We start from the raw sequence: 13,454 nt of genomic DNA on the forward strand, positions 1-13,454 counted from the left end.
AAGCCATTCGGGAGGTGTTAGTGAAACCATTGAGGCTACTTAAGACAATGATTCGTAAGACCTCTGCTCAAAAACCTCCTTGCTGGAATCCCTTGTCTCTCACAACCGTGCAGAACCTCAAATGGATTTTACATCTTATCCCTTCTTTTAGACAAAATTACAGAAAATAATTGCAAAAGGATTTCATGTCATGTCAAAATCTCTTCAGGCAATTGTGCTTTTCCAGTTCTTCCCCCTAACACCATTAAATGTCTGTGTATGTTGGATTATTTTTCCCTGGGTTGGCTTTTTCCTTGTTGAATCTCAATTTGTGATTTCCTGCCCTGATTTCTAACATTTCTAGGTCACTTTGGACACTTTCTATGCATTCAGTCTGTGTTCATAACGGCTTCTGCTTTAATATCTGTGATTCTATTTATCATTTCTTTTACCCTTAACCTTTTAAACCGACATCTCTTTTACAGCCCCCTTCCCCACCTTTTTTTTACAGGCTGCTAATGAAATTGTTCTATGTGGCAGGATTTAGTAGAGCATTCCACTAAACACCTCCAATTTCACTTGGTTCATTGCCTCTTAAAAATACACTTGTTAACATCCCTTTAATTAGCTTTTGGGGTGTGCAGCATACCCAAGCCGATTTGACTCAGTGCCTCAGAGACTGCCAGTTGCTATATCAAATACTCAACTAAAAACTCACCCAGCCTTTTTGCATGCACTTTATGGCCTTTTTCAGGGAGCTTTGGATTAGAGGGCAACCATAAAGAGGTTTAAACAGACCTTTCTTGAGAGGTGCAATTAGAACTACACTGCTGAAATGATCCAAAATCCTGATGTGGGGACTAGCAATGTTAGAATCCTATGTGGGGAACCCAGTGATACCACACATTTGTCATCATTTCCTTTTGAGACTATGTATTTTTTAATTATTAAATTAAAATAGAATTTAATTATATGACTTGATGACTCAGGGCCACAGGAGGGATTCCTACATGAGTTCTCTGTGCAGAGAGGGTGGAGCCACCCTTGCAGTAGGCCTTGGAAGAATTGAGCAAAGCTGTTAAAATGGCCTCAGTCCTTAATTCATTACTTTAAACTAAGAGCACTGATTTGCACAGATGCCAAACAATGAGTAGCTCTGGTTTGATTTAAGCTTGAATGTACTACCAGTTGTTTAAAAAAGTTATCTTGGCCATTATGATCACCAGGGCTAGAAGCAAGAGTAATGTCTCCAGAGGCAGTAAAGGAAGCAAACTTTCTGGAGGCATATGCAACATCTACAAGGGAAGTCTTTGCTTGCCCTAGCACACTCCATAGTCCTTGGTGATTCAGTTTGTATTGTGTAAGTGTTATACACTGTTCTCAGCTTTATTTTCTCTAGTATGTGATGAAGGCTTTTGGCACAGGAGACTTCCACATCTAGTTCTCATGGGTTATTTATCTAAGGCCTAAAAAATAGGCAGTTATTGAAGTCATTCTGCTTTCAAAGCGCATTTGGTGCCAAAACCTTTTGATATGACATTGTATTTATAGGAAACAAGAACCATTTGAAACCACAAACTGGTCCTTTAATAACAAGGACCGGCATAGCTTGCAATAATGTTCAGCATGTGGGAATGTACTGTTAGCACATAGAACACTCTTCTCTTTTCACAGGGCTCATCTACATGAGACACTAAATGTGCAGTAGACTAATTCTGTGCATTAGCATGTCATGGCAAAACCCATGCTAATATGCTAATGCACAGTAGTGTTAGTCCACTGTTCATTAGCTTATTTAATAGGCATGCACTGGTTAGCTTACTTAAAAGGAGTGCAGTAGTACCAGTTACTGCACATTGATTTAGTACCTAGTAATACAGGTACAAACGTAATGCGCAGTAACTATGACACATGAATGAACATGCAGATGCACCCACAGGCCATGTCCACATGAGCATGGACATTTGTTTCCTTGGGGACAAGTAGCACCGGCACACCCTGTGCCATTGCTAGTTGTCCCCAGGGAATGCCTGTGCCACACACTCTCTGGTGTGCAGCAGATTACCCTGGGTGGGGTAAGGGAGGCTAGGGCCAGCAGCTTTATCTGGGGTTCTGGGGGCTTCCTGGGGCTGTAGCAGCAGTGATCCTGCCACATGGAGCCTGGTCGGCCCCTGGAGTGTGGCTCTGGCTGGCCAGGCTCCCTCTGGTTTTGGGTGTTGCACATTGTCCCCATGTACATCTCCCTGCTTTTTTTTGGGGGGGGGGTTGACCCCTCGGATCTCCCAGGGTCAACCCCCCTGCACACACACTGCTACCTTGCAGCTTGGAGAAGGCCTGAATGTGTAGTATGTGGTGCCGCAGATGTGTCTGTGGCGCCACATACCACACAGCCATGCTTATCTAAACATAGCCACAGGGTATAACATCACACTGGTGGAACCCCTGTCTACACTGAAGCCTACGGCAAGAATCCCCTGGACTTCCTTTGGGTCAAGATTATATCCTATGTCATAGTTAATATGTTGTCCGTGGTCTGATTTCCTTTAAAGAGAAACATTTTCTGCCTTTTCTATGAGAAAGAAGTTAGGAAGACTTCTATAGTGCCCCATCACTGAAGTATTAAAGAAAGGCTAAGTCTTTATTGCACCTGGTGAAATGAGGAGAATGGGTGTTTGCTGTCTAGGTAGGTCCAGCATTGGTCAGGTATCACCATCAATGAAGCCACAGCAGCACAGGTAGCTTCCACCCATTGAGAATCCCACTTTGAAGCCTGTAGTGTTGTGATTTCATTGCTAGCCAAGCTCACTAAATTATAGCTATCTCAGGTATCACTATATGCATATGACAGCATGCTTTCTCATTGCAGCATAGCCATCCATAGCTTAAGCCCTGGTTTCCCATGATGATTGAAGGTTTAATATATACATTTAAATTCATGGTTTTGTAAATATGCAATTATTGCTACATTCCAATCCATCTGAAGGATATGGTCAAATCCTTGCAGGGTTGTTTTATGAGTGGTCAGTGCTTCATACTTGTCATCCATGAGATCTGGTTCTGAACTCCTGCTTTATGAGCTAGCTCTCTTGCCCTATGACAACTATTTCTTATTCACAATTAATACACCTGGCTCCTTTCTTTAGAGCTAGTCCAATAATAGGGGGAAAAAATCCATGGAAACCTTGGTGAACTGTGTTTCATAACAAGCTGGTATGTATTTTTGAAGAGTTCCATGGTTTTAGCTCAATTAAGTTTGATTTCTTAAGTTAAAAAAAAAATCAAAATAATGATTTTTATTTCCAGTTTACAAACCCATGTCCCATATTAGAAATTTACAGATTTCTTGGGAAGAGGAAAAAGTGTGGACATTCATTTATTGTAGAAAATATCTTGCCATGGGAATCAGTGAATAAGACAAAAGGTACCTATTGGTAATCAAAAGAAAAAAAATGGGAAGAGGATCCTTCTGAAGAAAACTTTTCCAGTCCAACCATGAATTTTGAGGGGAGAGATGTTTTGTTATAAAGTTTTCATCAGAGATATTTGAAAGTCGAAGTCCAATATATCCTCCTTCCCAGGAGGGCAACTTTCTTTGAGAGTGAGTGGAAAGGGGAAATAAATGAATATCCAGTGATACTGGAGAAGTCTAGGGACTGGGATCAGAAATGTTCTCATTAATGTTGTGCATTTTGTTATTCCCATCAGTTATAAATTGCGTGCTACGTTCTGTACCTACCATTATTCCAGCCAAGCTACAGTGGTGACTAAAAAGGCAAAAACACGTGAAACAAAACATGTGAAGGCTCAACATTAGAGCAGATTTGGAAAATTCCCACAGGGAATTCTGACATTTTGATTTTTTTTTTTTTACTCTTGTTCCAAATAAGATGAGTTAAAAGTACATAACTTCTGTGGGGTAGAAATTCTGAGAACCTTTGATTTGGAAATAACATGAAGAACATGCTGAAATCTTTTTTTTTTTTTTTTGAGATATCATGCAATTTTTACTATAAGTATAAAATACATCTTGTATATAAATGTAATACTATTGAGAGTCTAACATTAAAACTGGCTAAAACAAGGAAGTCTAAATGGAACTAGAGAGCAGGCACAAAGCTAAATGGGAAAGTTAGAATAAAACGAAGATCTAAAACCCCCTCTGTTTTGTTTTGAAGAACTTTGAGACTTTTTTTTGTCAATTTTTTATCAACGTTAATATGTTCCTATGAATCATGTTGATTTCAGCAAAAATGTATTCCTTGCAGAATACTGTTTAGTCAAACATGTTGTGACTCATTTGAGATGAGAGATTGTCAAGAAAAGTGGCTCTGTTGGGTTGAAGAAGGCTTCTGGGTCACCTAGTCTGTTTGGAACCCATGTTCGTGACTCTGCTTGTGCTCGGTTACTGTTTAGTCCCAGCTCTGCTCTGAGGCTATGCACTGAGGTTGGGAAACTAATGTGCATTGGATAGTGGGCTGCAATGAAGAGGAAATAGCACACTGCTGGGGGATAAGGGCCAGTGGCTGCAGTAAGGTGGGCAGGGAGTAGGAGGCTGTTGTCCTGGTAAGGCAACAAGTGAAGGAAGTAGAACTGATGTTGGTTTGGGAAGGGACTGAAGTGAGACTATGAGATGGGAGACATCTTTGACATTTCCAGGCACATATACTAAACCAGATGCTCCTAAGGGTTAAATCTTTCTTGAAAGCATGATTTCATACTCTGAAGCATTTGCAAGGTATTTTGAGTGCTGTTGCCAGGCTATCAATAATCAATGTGCTGAGTGGGCTTCCTTAAGGCTGCCCTTGCTTTCAGTAACTTGAGAAAAGGAGTGCTGCTTCTGCTAATGAAAGATTGTAGGTGGTATGATGAGGATGAAGAAGACATTAAATCAAATGTGTTTCAATGTGAAAGCTGTTTTGGTGGATTGCTGGTGAATTATCTGTGATCAGGCTTCTAGGAACACGTTCATTATACAAAATTACTCAATGCATGGTTTAGGCAAACATTTCTGCCTGGTGGCTTCTTGCACATTATTCACAGCAACTATTGCTCTTGGTATTCATTATCCATAATCCACTCTCCATCCTGCGTAAGTGTCATATATATTGCCTAGTGGCATTTTTGTTTCCTAAACTGATGACTCCCAAAACCAAAAGAACATTTGAAAAAGCTGTTTATGATCTTTTCCCAATGTAAATATCCATTCAAATATGTATCGGAGTACAAGTCCTGGCAATGCACTCCTTTTCTCAGATCATTATTCTGAACAGAAATTGACTTGAATGAATGTTCACAGATGTTGAATAAAGGGGACAGTGAATACTATCTAAGCCAATTCACATTTGCCTTCAAGCAAAACTCCATCAGTCTTTCTTGTGGTCTCTGTCTGTTTGTTGCACAGTTGACTCTAAAATTTCCAGGTTTTAGAGGATGTGGCAAAAGAAAGCAAGCAGAAAGTGCTTTATACAGTTGTAGAAAAAAGTTACCAAAGTAGGAGTACCAGAGTTTTCCTTGAGAATCACAAAAATGATATATACAATGTACTATCCATGTGATAGAAAAGTTTAGGTGTATATAATTAGCCACAGGATGTCACTGTTGTTCCACAGAAATGAAAACTACGTGGGTTATGAAGGCTGGAAGTGTTTTTTATTTATTGTATTAGACCCATATAATGATTTTACTCCTAGGAAAGATAATTATTAAGGCAAGAAACATGGCTCAGTAATGGAGAAGGCAACAAACTACATGGTGTTTCAGCAGGCAGGAAATGAGGCAGATAAGAGAGAAACTAAAATGATGTGGAAAGGATCATTTTCCCTGACTACCTGAACTGCTGAAGCTTTATTTTTACTACTTTTGATGAAAAATAGTCATGTCCTTTTTCCTTTTGCTTTTAGGGAGAGCGATAGACTACGCTGTTCAACATGGTATGACTGAAGCCAATGGAGGGAGGCCCACTGCTGCAAAGATAGTAGTAGTCCTTGTATCCGAGAGATCAGAAGATCCAGTGGATGCTGCAGCACATTCTGCAAACGCCAACAGTAAATATTAACATTCTGCCACACTTTTGGTTCAAATCCATTTCATTTTAAAATGATTAAACTAGGGCAGAGACTGAAAAAACATGAGCATTGGTAGGCAGTTAGGGTGTTAGCGATTCAAGGTGATTGTTTAGAATTGGGTAGAGTTGGGTTTTAACAAAGTCCCTATTTTTTTAAACTATGGAGAAGTTAAGGAACAGCTGTGCAGCCTGTACTTTAGATCTGACTCTGGATAGACATGGGGCATTACTAGGTGATGTAAATGTTTTAAGCTCGGCCCTTTTACAGTATGACATTTCCTGCAAGGTTTATAAATGAAAAGACCATGAGGTTAAGCTTTCCCTGCTCTTGTATACCTTGCAAAACACTGCTAAGGTAAAAAATGTTGACATGCTCTTTTAAGCTGTTTGCACTTAGGCCCTTCACATCTCCATTGTTAAGCATGTTCATCGTGTTCATTATTGTTGTTTTAATTAAATACATTTAAAATAAGCCATGTACTTCATTAATGAGTAAATTAAGTAACCAAACAGCATAATCAGAAATAGTTTAGGTTAAAAAATTGGCAGCTTTTTCATTGAAGTCTTCAACTGCCTTTTGACACTGCCAGATCTTACTCTGTTTGTAACTGTTGATCTCATCTTAATTATTGATGTGATTTAGAACATGATAGTAACTGTACTGAAAGGTCTTTAGCTTATAAGGAGAGAGCAGTAAGAGTAATGAAAACTAACTGTCAGAGTGAAACATTTCTCAGGTCTACCTTAAGCAGCAAATCAAAAAACAAGGAATTTCCCCTCTTGTCCATTACATATTTTTAAACTCACTTGCCTTTTTTCCCCAGGGGTAGCTGTGTTTCCAGTTGGCATCGGGGACAGGTATGATGAAGGACAGCTGAGGACTTTGACTGGGGAATCTGCTACTGACAGGATCGTTAAGCTTCACCAATTTGAAAACCTGCCCACCATGGTCACCTTGGATAATACATTTGTCAATAAATTGTGCATGGGTAAGTTTCATGAAGTCTTAAATCTTGAGCCAAAAAAATACTCTCCTATGAAGACAATGCATCAGGTTTGTTGTACACTATACTAAGTACTACTGAGTTATTTTCCTAGTTTTTTAATTACCTTGAACTTTGGTCAGTTTCATATAACAGCCCATCAGTTTCCTCAGATCCAGAGTTCAGTTCTAGTTAGGGTCCTTGTAGCAGGGCACTAAGGTGCCTGCTACTGGAAAAGTAGCAGTATGCGCTCAGGTGCTGGTTGCTAGGGGCAACCAGGAGAAGCTAAGGGCCTACACCTGGTGAGTCAGGTGACCCGAAGGGGCAGGGCTGACTACTATAAGACCCAGACTGGAGGCTGTGAGTGCTCTCTCTCTCTCTCTTTCAAATGGCAGCCAGAAAGAAGAAGTACTGCTTGACTGAGGAAAGAGCTCGGCCCTGAATGTAGGAAAGAGAAAAAAGGCCTGGATATATATGCCGCTGGTTACATGGGGGAGAGATGTAGTGTGGTTTGGAGAATGTTTAGCCAGGAGGTAAATTTGTGTTATAGCCTAGGGGCTTGTGTTATTGTTTGTTGTTGTTGTTACACCGGAGGACCGGGTGAGGCTTTTAGGGGTTGGAGGAGGTCTCATAGGGGCCCCACAGTAGTGTGAGGACCCCGGTGCTAGAGAGGGCACAACATTCAGGGGTGCACTGACCCCAGCCTTGAGAAGGGGAGCAGAGGATTGGGAGGGGCCCAGGTGAGGCTGAGGCCACCTGAGCCCTAAGGCAAGAAGCCCTAAAAGGGGGATGAGCCAGAGAGCGCCAGTGGGGGTGCAGGCTGCAAGACGAGCCAGAGAGTGTCTGTGGGGCACCAAGAGGGAAATCGACCAAACAACGTCCGGTACATCTGCGAGTCTTGGGGCATGGTACAGGGGTGATTGGAGCCACACATAGCCCATAAGGCTGGGGTGCACCGAGTTGCCCAAAATAGAACTGAGACCGAGATACATCAGACCACCGTGTCAGAAAGGACAAAAGGCAGCTTCCCTTATACATTGTTAACACCAAAGACGTGGCAGGCGAGATGTGAGGGAGCGTTAGTACCACATTGGCATGGTAGGGGACGCTAGGGGCGATCATGGCTACCCCTAGGACCCCGTGCTGCTATAGTCCTGCATTGACTTTCTGCAGAAATTTTCCTCTGTTCCAGCAGTTACGTAGTATAGAAACTGACTCAGAATTGCTGCAGTGTGTAGCTAATTATTACACAACTACATTGGCTTATACAGAGTATTTTTACCCTAAGCTATAACCCTCCTTTTCCCCCTTGAACTGTGATCATCTCAATAAATAGAGATGGTCAAGACTGGGAGAAGATGCCACTAAGGAAAACTGTAAGTTCTACTGACTAGTCTTGGTGACTGACAGTGTAGCATCCTTTGTCAGTATGGAAACAATGGCCCAGACCAGTGGAGTGACAGGGCGAAATTTGCAAAGGGTGGGTGAATCTCATGATGGATATGAAATCAAAGTCTTGTACACTTGGGTTTATTCAGGATCAGTTGGGACTTTTTGAATCATTTGGTTACAGAGTGAGGTTCTTTATTCCGTTGGCTTAAATTCCTGTATTTCAGATATACTTTTCATTCTTGTCACTTTCTGTCCTGTGCTGTAGTCATACAGTGCCATCATGTTGTATTAAAGAGCTACTGCATTGAACTGGACTGTTTTGAGTGAAATACCAGTCATCCTTAAAAACATGTCAGTCGCCATAGATGAGGTTACTAATGGTATTTGTAGCATTTTCCCTGGATCAAAACTTAGCCTCATTTAAATTAAAAGGAGTTTTTCCAAGAGGTCAAGATTCTATCCTGGGAATATGTAACATATATAATTAATATAAATATTTGAGGTAAGCTGACTAGGTTTTTTGCCTTCCCATGTACTGCAATTTTCCCATTTTTAATGGGCATAATGGTGTGAATTTATTTGTAAAGTTCATTCTGTCTACTGGAGAAAAGCCCAGTATAGAAGGTAGGCATCCATATTAGACAAAATTAGCATATTAAAGTTATCCTGAAGGTGTGAGTGTATAGAGCCATGCAACTTTGTTGTTTAATTGCTTAGAAATTGTTTCCACGGTGACAGTTCTGTGTTTTTTTCTGAAGTACATGTTAGAGGAAATAGACTTCATCTGTTGTCCTAAAAGTGCACATTCCAACAGACTAATCACAAAGCATCAGTGAAACCTCATGGAAGAGGAGCCAGAAGGCTCTCTGAACATCTGCCCCCCTACCCCCTGTAACTGGAGCAGGTGGCCCCCATGTCTGGTATCTCACGCTAGGTAGAGCTAACAAAAGAAAATTATGAGTGGTAGTAATGCAGCTGGCCATCTTAATGCATTAAAGTTATGGATGTAAGAGGTGTATTGCATATGCAGAATCAGGACTTAATCTTACATTTATGAAGCAGGATTTCATCTTATATTTTTGTCTGCACTGAACTCTGTGGGTCCATTATGACCTATGCTTATTACAATTGCCAAAGGAAAATGGACAAATAATGATTATCTAAAAACAAGACCTGAGTATTTTTTTGGTAAACAGACAGATTATCTGTGAAGATTAGCATAAATTTAAATAACCACAAGAGGTAAAAGTGACTTCTGTTGTCCCCTAAGTCAGTAAGTATATAAAAGCCTTATTGTTATATGCTAGTTTATGTTGTAGTAATACCAAAAATCCCAGCCATGAGTCAGGACCCGTGGTACAAGGCACTGTACAAACATCTGCCAGCTCTGCTGATGCTGAGTAGTACATTAGCACACAAGTACTCTCATTGATACAGCCGAATAAGGCATGAGATTTACTAGAGTCTGGCTCATGATTGTGTAACGAATCTCAGGTGGGATTGTCTGACATTTTAACCTCACAGGGGGGTCTGTTAGAACAAGTATTTCAAGAACGTATAGGAGCAGCTCTTGTTGCCCCTCTGAGCGTCCCACTGTAGGAATAGGAAGATGTTTGTGTTGAGAGGGAGATCCTCTTCTGTATTACAAGGTGCTTACAAGCCCTGATGGGGTAGTACAGTGTCTCCTACACTTACACTTTAGTTGGGTATCTCAGAGTGAGTTGTAAGTTATATCTGGGTCATCTACTAGTTGAAAGAGAATTCTGCCCTTAGAATCAGGCACTTAGTCTGAATATTTTGGCCCTTGCTTTTATTGTTGGCAAACTGCAGTATGATAGATCTTAAAATGGTGTCATTTATAAAATCAGAAATGTCATCTTTTATCAGTTTTTGCTCTTCCAAGTTTATCCTAATTGGATTGATTTTACAGCAGGAGACTGACTTTACAGCTACAAAGGAACCAAACTAATACTAGTAAGAAAGAGTTTAACGTGATTTCAAATGTTCACAAAATACAGTGCTTTTCCTGAAATGTATGAGGCATAATATGTGCTTGAATAGTGTTATATCAAAAGGTAAATATTCATGATGAATGACATCCTAAATATATGCCACTTAAACTGTTATTCCAAATCACCCCATACTGTAATACACTATTTCACTTTAGGGTGTACGTACATAGCCATGCTAGTAAGAGGCTGGAATTCAACAAAGCAATTTTAAGGATTTCTGTCTTAGTGGTTTTAGCTATTAATTATATGGTTTCATACTGCTGCTCACTACTACAAGTTACTATATCAAACTTTAGAGATACGATGTTGCGTTAAGTAAGGCTTAGAAGTGGACAGTTTGTTACATAAGACCAACAGTTATAAGTGATTAAAATATTCTGCCATTTGGGTAATTGAGCATTTGGATAACTGAGGATGTACTGTACGAGTGTTTGTATGCATCTGCATGCATGTGCCCATACACACATGTATACATACATTGTTGCTGTGATGATATGTTAATTACGGAGAGAGCTTGTATGAATGGGTGTTGAAGAAACTCATAACCTGGCTTTGCCTCCTCTGTGATCCCATTTTACTTTTTGGACAGATGAATACGGTCCTCAAGGAGGAATTCTCAAGGTATAAAACAGGAAAAATCTCTTGAGTGCTGAGTCGCATTTTAAGGGAAGGAATCCATATTTCACTCATTTTCAGTTAAGCTCCGGAACAGCTGAGCAATGTGCCAAAATATGTCTGTTTCTCTTACAGAGCCTGCCCAAGAATGCATCGATGATGATGGGAATAAAAGGAGAGTAAGTGTACTTTTTGTATCTTCTGTCTGACTTTCAAGTAACTGTTATAGAGCATTGGCCTTGGAACTTGAATGCCTGTGGTGTGCTCTGAGACAAAAAAAGCTTTGAGCAATGTTAACAGTTTTTCAGGAACAATCTCCAAGAATGTGGAAAATGGTGTGGAAGGCAGTGCAATCAGCCAATGTGCTAATGCCCCGGACTTCCCTCCATTGATAAAGAAAAGTGCATTTTTTCTTTCTTTTTCTTTTTTTTAATCCTGCTATGTGAAACATACTAGTGATGAGGCACTTTGGCTTTCCTGCAAGTGAAGCAGCCCACAGGTGGAAGGAAGGAAGGCTTACCTTTGCTAGCTCCCTTAGGGTGCAAACTGCAAGTGGCTTGTCTTCTATAGGATATTGTAGAGAGAGGATTATTGTGTGCTTGTTATTTCATGGGAATAAACTATCTTTTTATGCAGCAAAGACAAAGAGGATACAGAGTCATCTGCTAACCTGGGGAAAGTGCTCCAATATATTAGCATACCTCTTTGCCCTCTCAGACTTAAGCTGTGGTGAGAAAGGAGGAAAGTAGGTGTTATGGATGGTGTGGCAGGACACTTTGCCTGCCACTTTAAGGGCCTGAACCCAGCAGCCAACAGGAGCCTGATGAGAGCAGCCATTTTGGATTCAGGGCTGCCCATATAAACAGGGCATTTTGCTGTGGGAAGGCCAGGCAACAACATTGCCTGGCTGCAAGGCTGTTGGTTTCAACTGGAGGTAGGGGCAGGAGTTGTAGGGGATGGTCAGGAGGCTTCTGGTCCTGGGCATGACCTAAAACTGCACCCTGCCAGGAGTGGGTGGCCTGGTGGGGCTCCCAGTGGTGCAGGAGCCCCCAGGAAATGCTGGGTTGAGGTACCTTAACCCCAGCTCCCACCTTTGGGTGGGTCAGGTGACAAAGGAGGTAGAGGGGACCAGGGATGGCTACAGCCACCTGAGCCCACCCGAAGAGGGAAGCCCTGAGACCCCTGAGAAGAGGGGGTGGTGTGGAGCCCCAAGGTGAGGGGGTGAAGAACTAGAGGGCTGAGGGCCCAGTACATACATGTATACTTAGTGTTACCCTGCCTGAGTGTGCTTAGACCCGGTTGGGTAATTGGCTGGCCACTATGCCAGTGAGGGTTGCGGGAGAGGCCCAGGAGACAGTATGACTACCACTCAAGGAATGGACTAGCTAAGCCTATGGCCAAAGGGTGCCCCCTCCAAGAGGGAGCAAGGCGACATAAGTTGTCGATGTAAGAGAGAGACCCTGTGAGAGAAGGAGGAGTGAATGAGGCCCGAGTGAGAGGTGGGCGGTATGAATGGGTATATGACTGAGGCCTGATGGCAAGGCCTAAGCATGCTCTGGCTGTAGGTTGAGGGCACTGTAACATCTGGATGCCATCTGGGAGGCTTGGGCCGCAGTGCAGGGGAGGTCTGGAGCTGTGGACACCCCCAAATATTGGGGTGCAGTAATGGGAAGCCTCCCACCTTATCTAACAGTGTATTATTATTCCAACAAGGTGTGGTGGGCGAGACAGGTGAGTGGCATGCCCAGAGGCAGGTGCTGCAGCTAGTGGGGATATCCTCCTGACAGTAAGGCAAAGTGTGGTTTTACAACTTGAATGCATTTTGCCTAACTTGCACCTGGCAAATTGTGCAGTTTTTTGCATGCGTTATCTTCTAGAGGTCAACTGTAGATTCATCCTACAGTTTACTTAAAAACATCAAGCACATTAACATTAAAGTTGCTTTGCCTACATTAGCATGTTAATATCTATTAAAGGTGTATCTTTTTTTTTCTTAGTATAGACGTGATCTTAAATAAGATGTGGTCAAAGAAGTAGCACTTAGGACAATGCCTCGGTTTGGCAAAGAGTGGTTTTTAATCAGTGTACCTTTGCAGTAGTGATCTCTGCCACCTCATATGGTGCCAGAAAGTGTTACTTCCTATTCTAGAAGCAGTTTAAGTGGAATTGGGTGGCTAGAAATTAGGGCTCTTTTAATTTTTGTTAACTCCTAGTCTAACAAAATCTAAAGGCAAACCAGCTAATGTAACTATGTGACTGTTTTTCCAGAGGACAACCTTCAGTTTTCAGAAGCTAGTTGCCAATTGCATTTTTTTTTGTAGCAATACTGAAATTCTCTATCTTCAGACCTCCTCCTCCCAAGGTGTGGGCACAATTTTGGTAGGTCAAGACTTGGCACTGAGTTTTATA

General features: G+C 41.5%; 1 protein-coding gene across 3 annotated transcripts in view; it reads left to right on the plus strand.

Moving 5' to 3' along the window:
• The window catches only part of VWF (von Willebrand factor), a 263,892-nt gene that overhangs the window by 169,130 nt on the left and 81,308 nt on the right, over positions 1-13,454 (plus strand). For all 3 annotated transcript variants that reach the window (XM_090043875.1, XM_090043874.1, XM_090043876.1), the window contains exons 31-33: positions 5,880-6,023; positions 6,868-7,032; positions 11,181-11,224. In XM_090043875.1, coding sequence (XP_089900001.1) covers positions 5,880-6,023; positions 6,868-7,032; positions 11,181-11,224 — 353 coding nt within the window. The remainder of the gene's footprint in view (positions 1-5,879; positions 6,024-6,867; positions 7,033-11,180; positions 11,225-13,454) is intronic.

Source organism: Crocodylus siamensis, chromosome 4 (genome assembly GCF_052110815.1).
Source record: "Crocodylus siamensis isolate JL-2025a chromosome 4, ASM5211081v1, whole genome shotgun sequence".
In the NCBI taxonomy this organism is placed as follows: domain Eukaryota; kingdom Metazoa; phylum Chordata; order Crocodylia; family Crocodylidae; genus Crocodylus; species Crocodylus siamensis.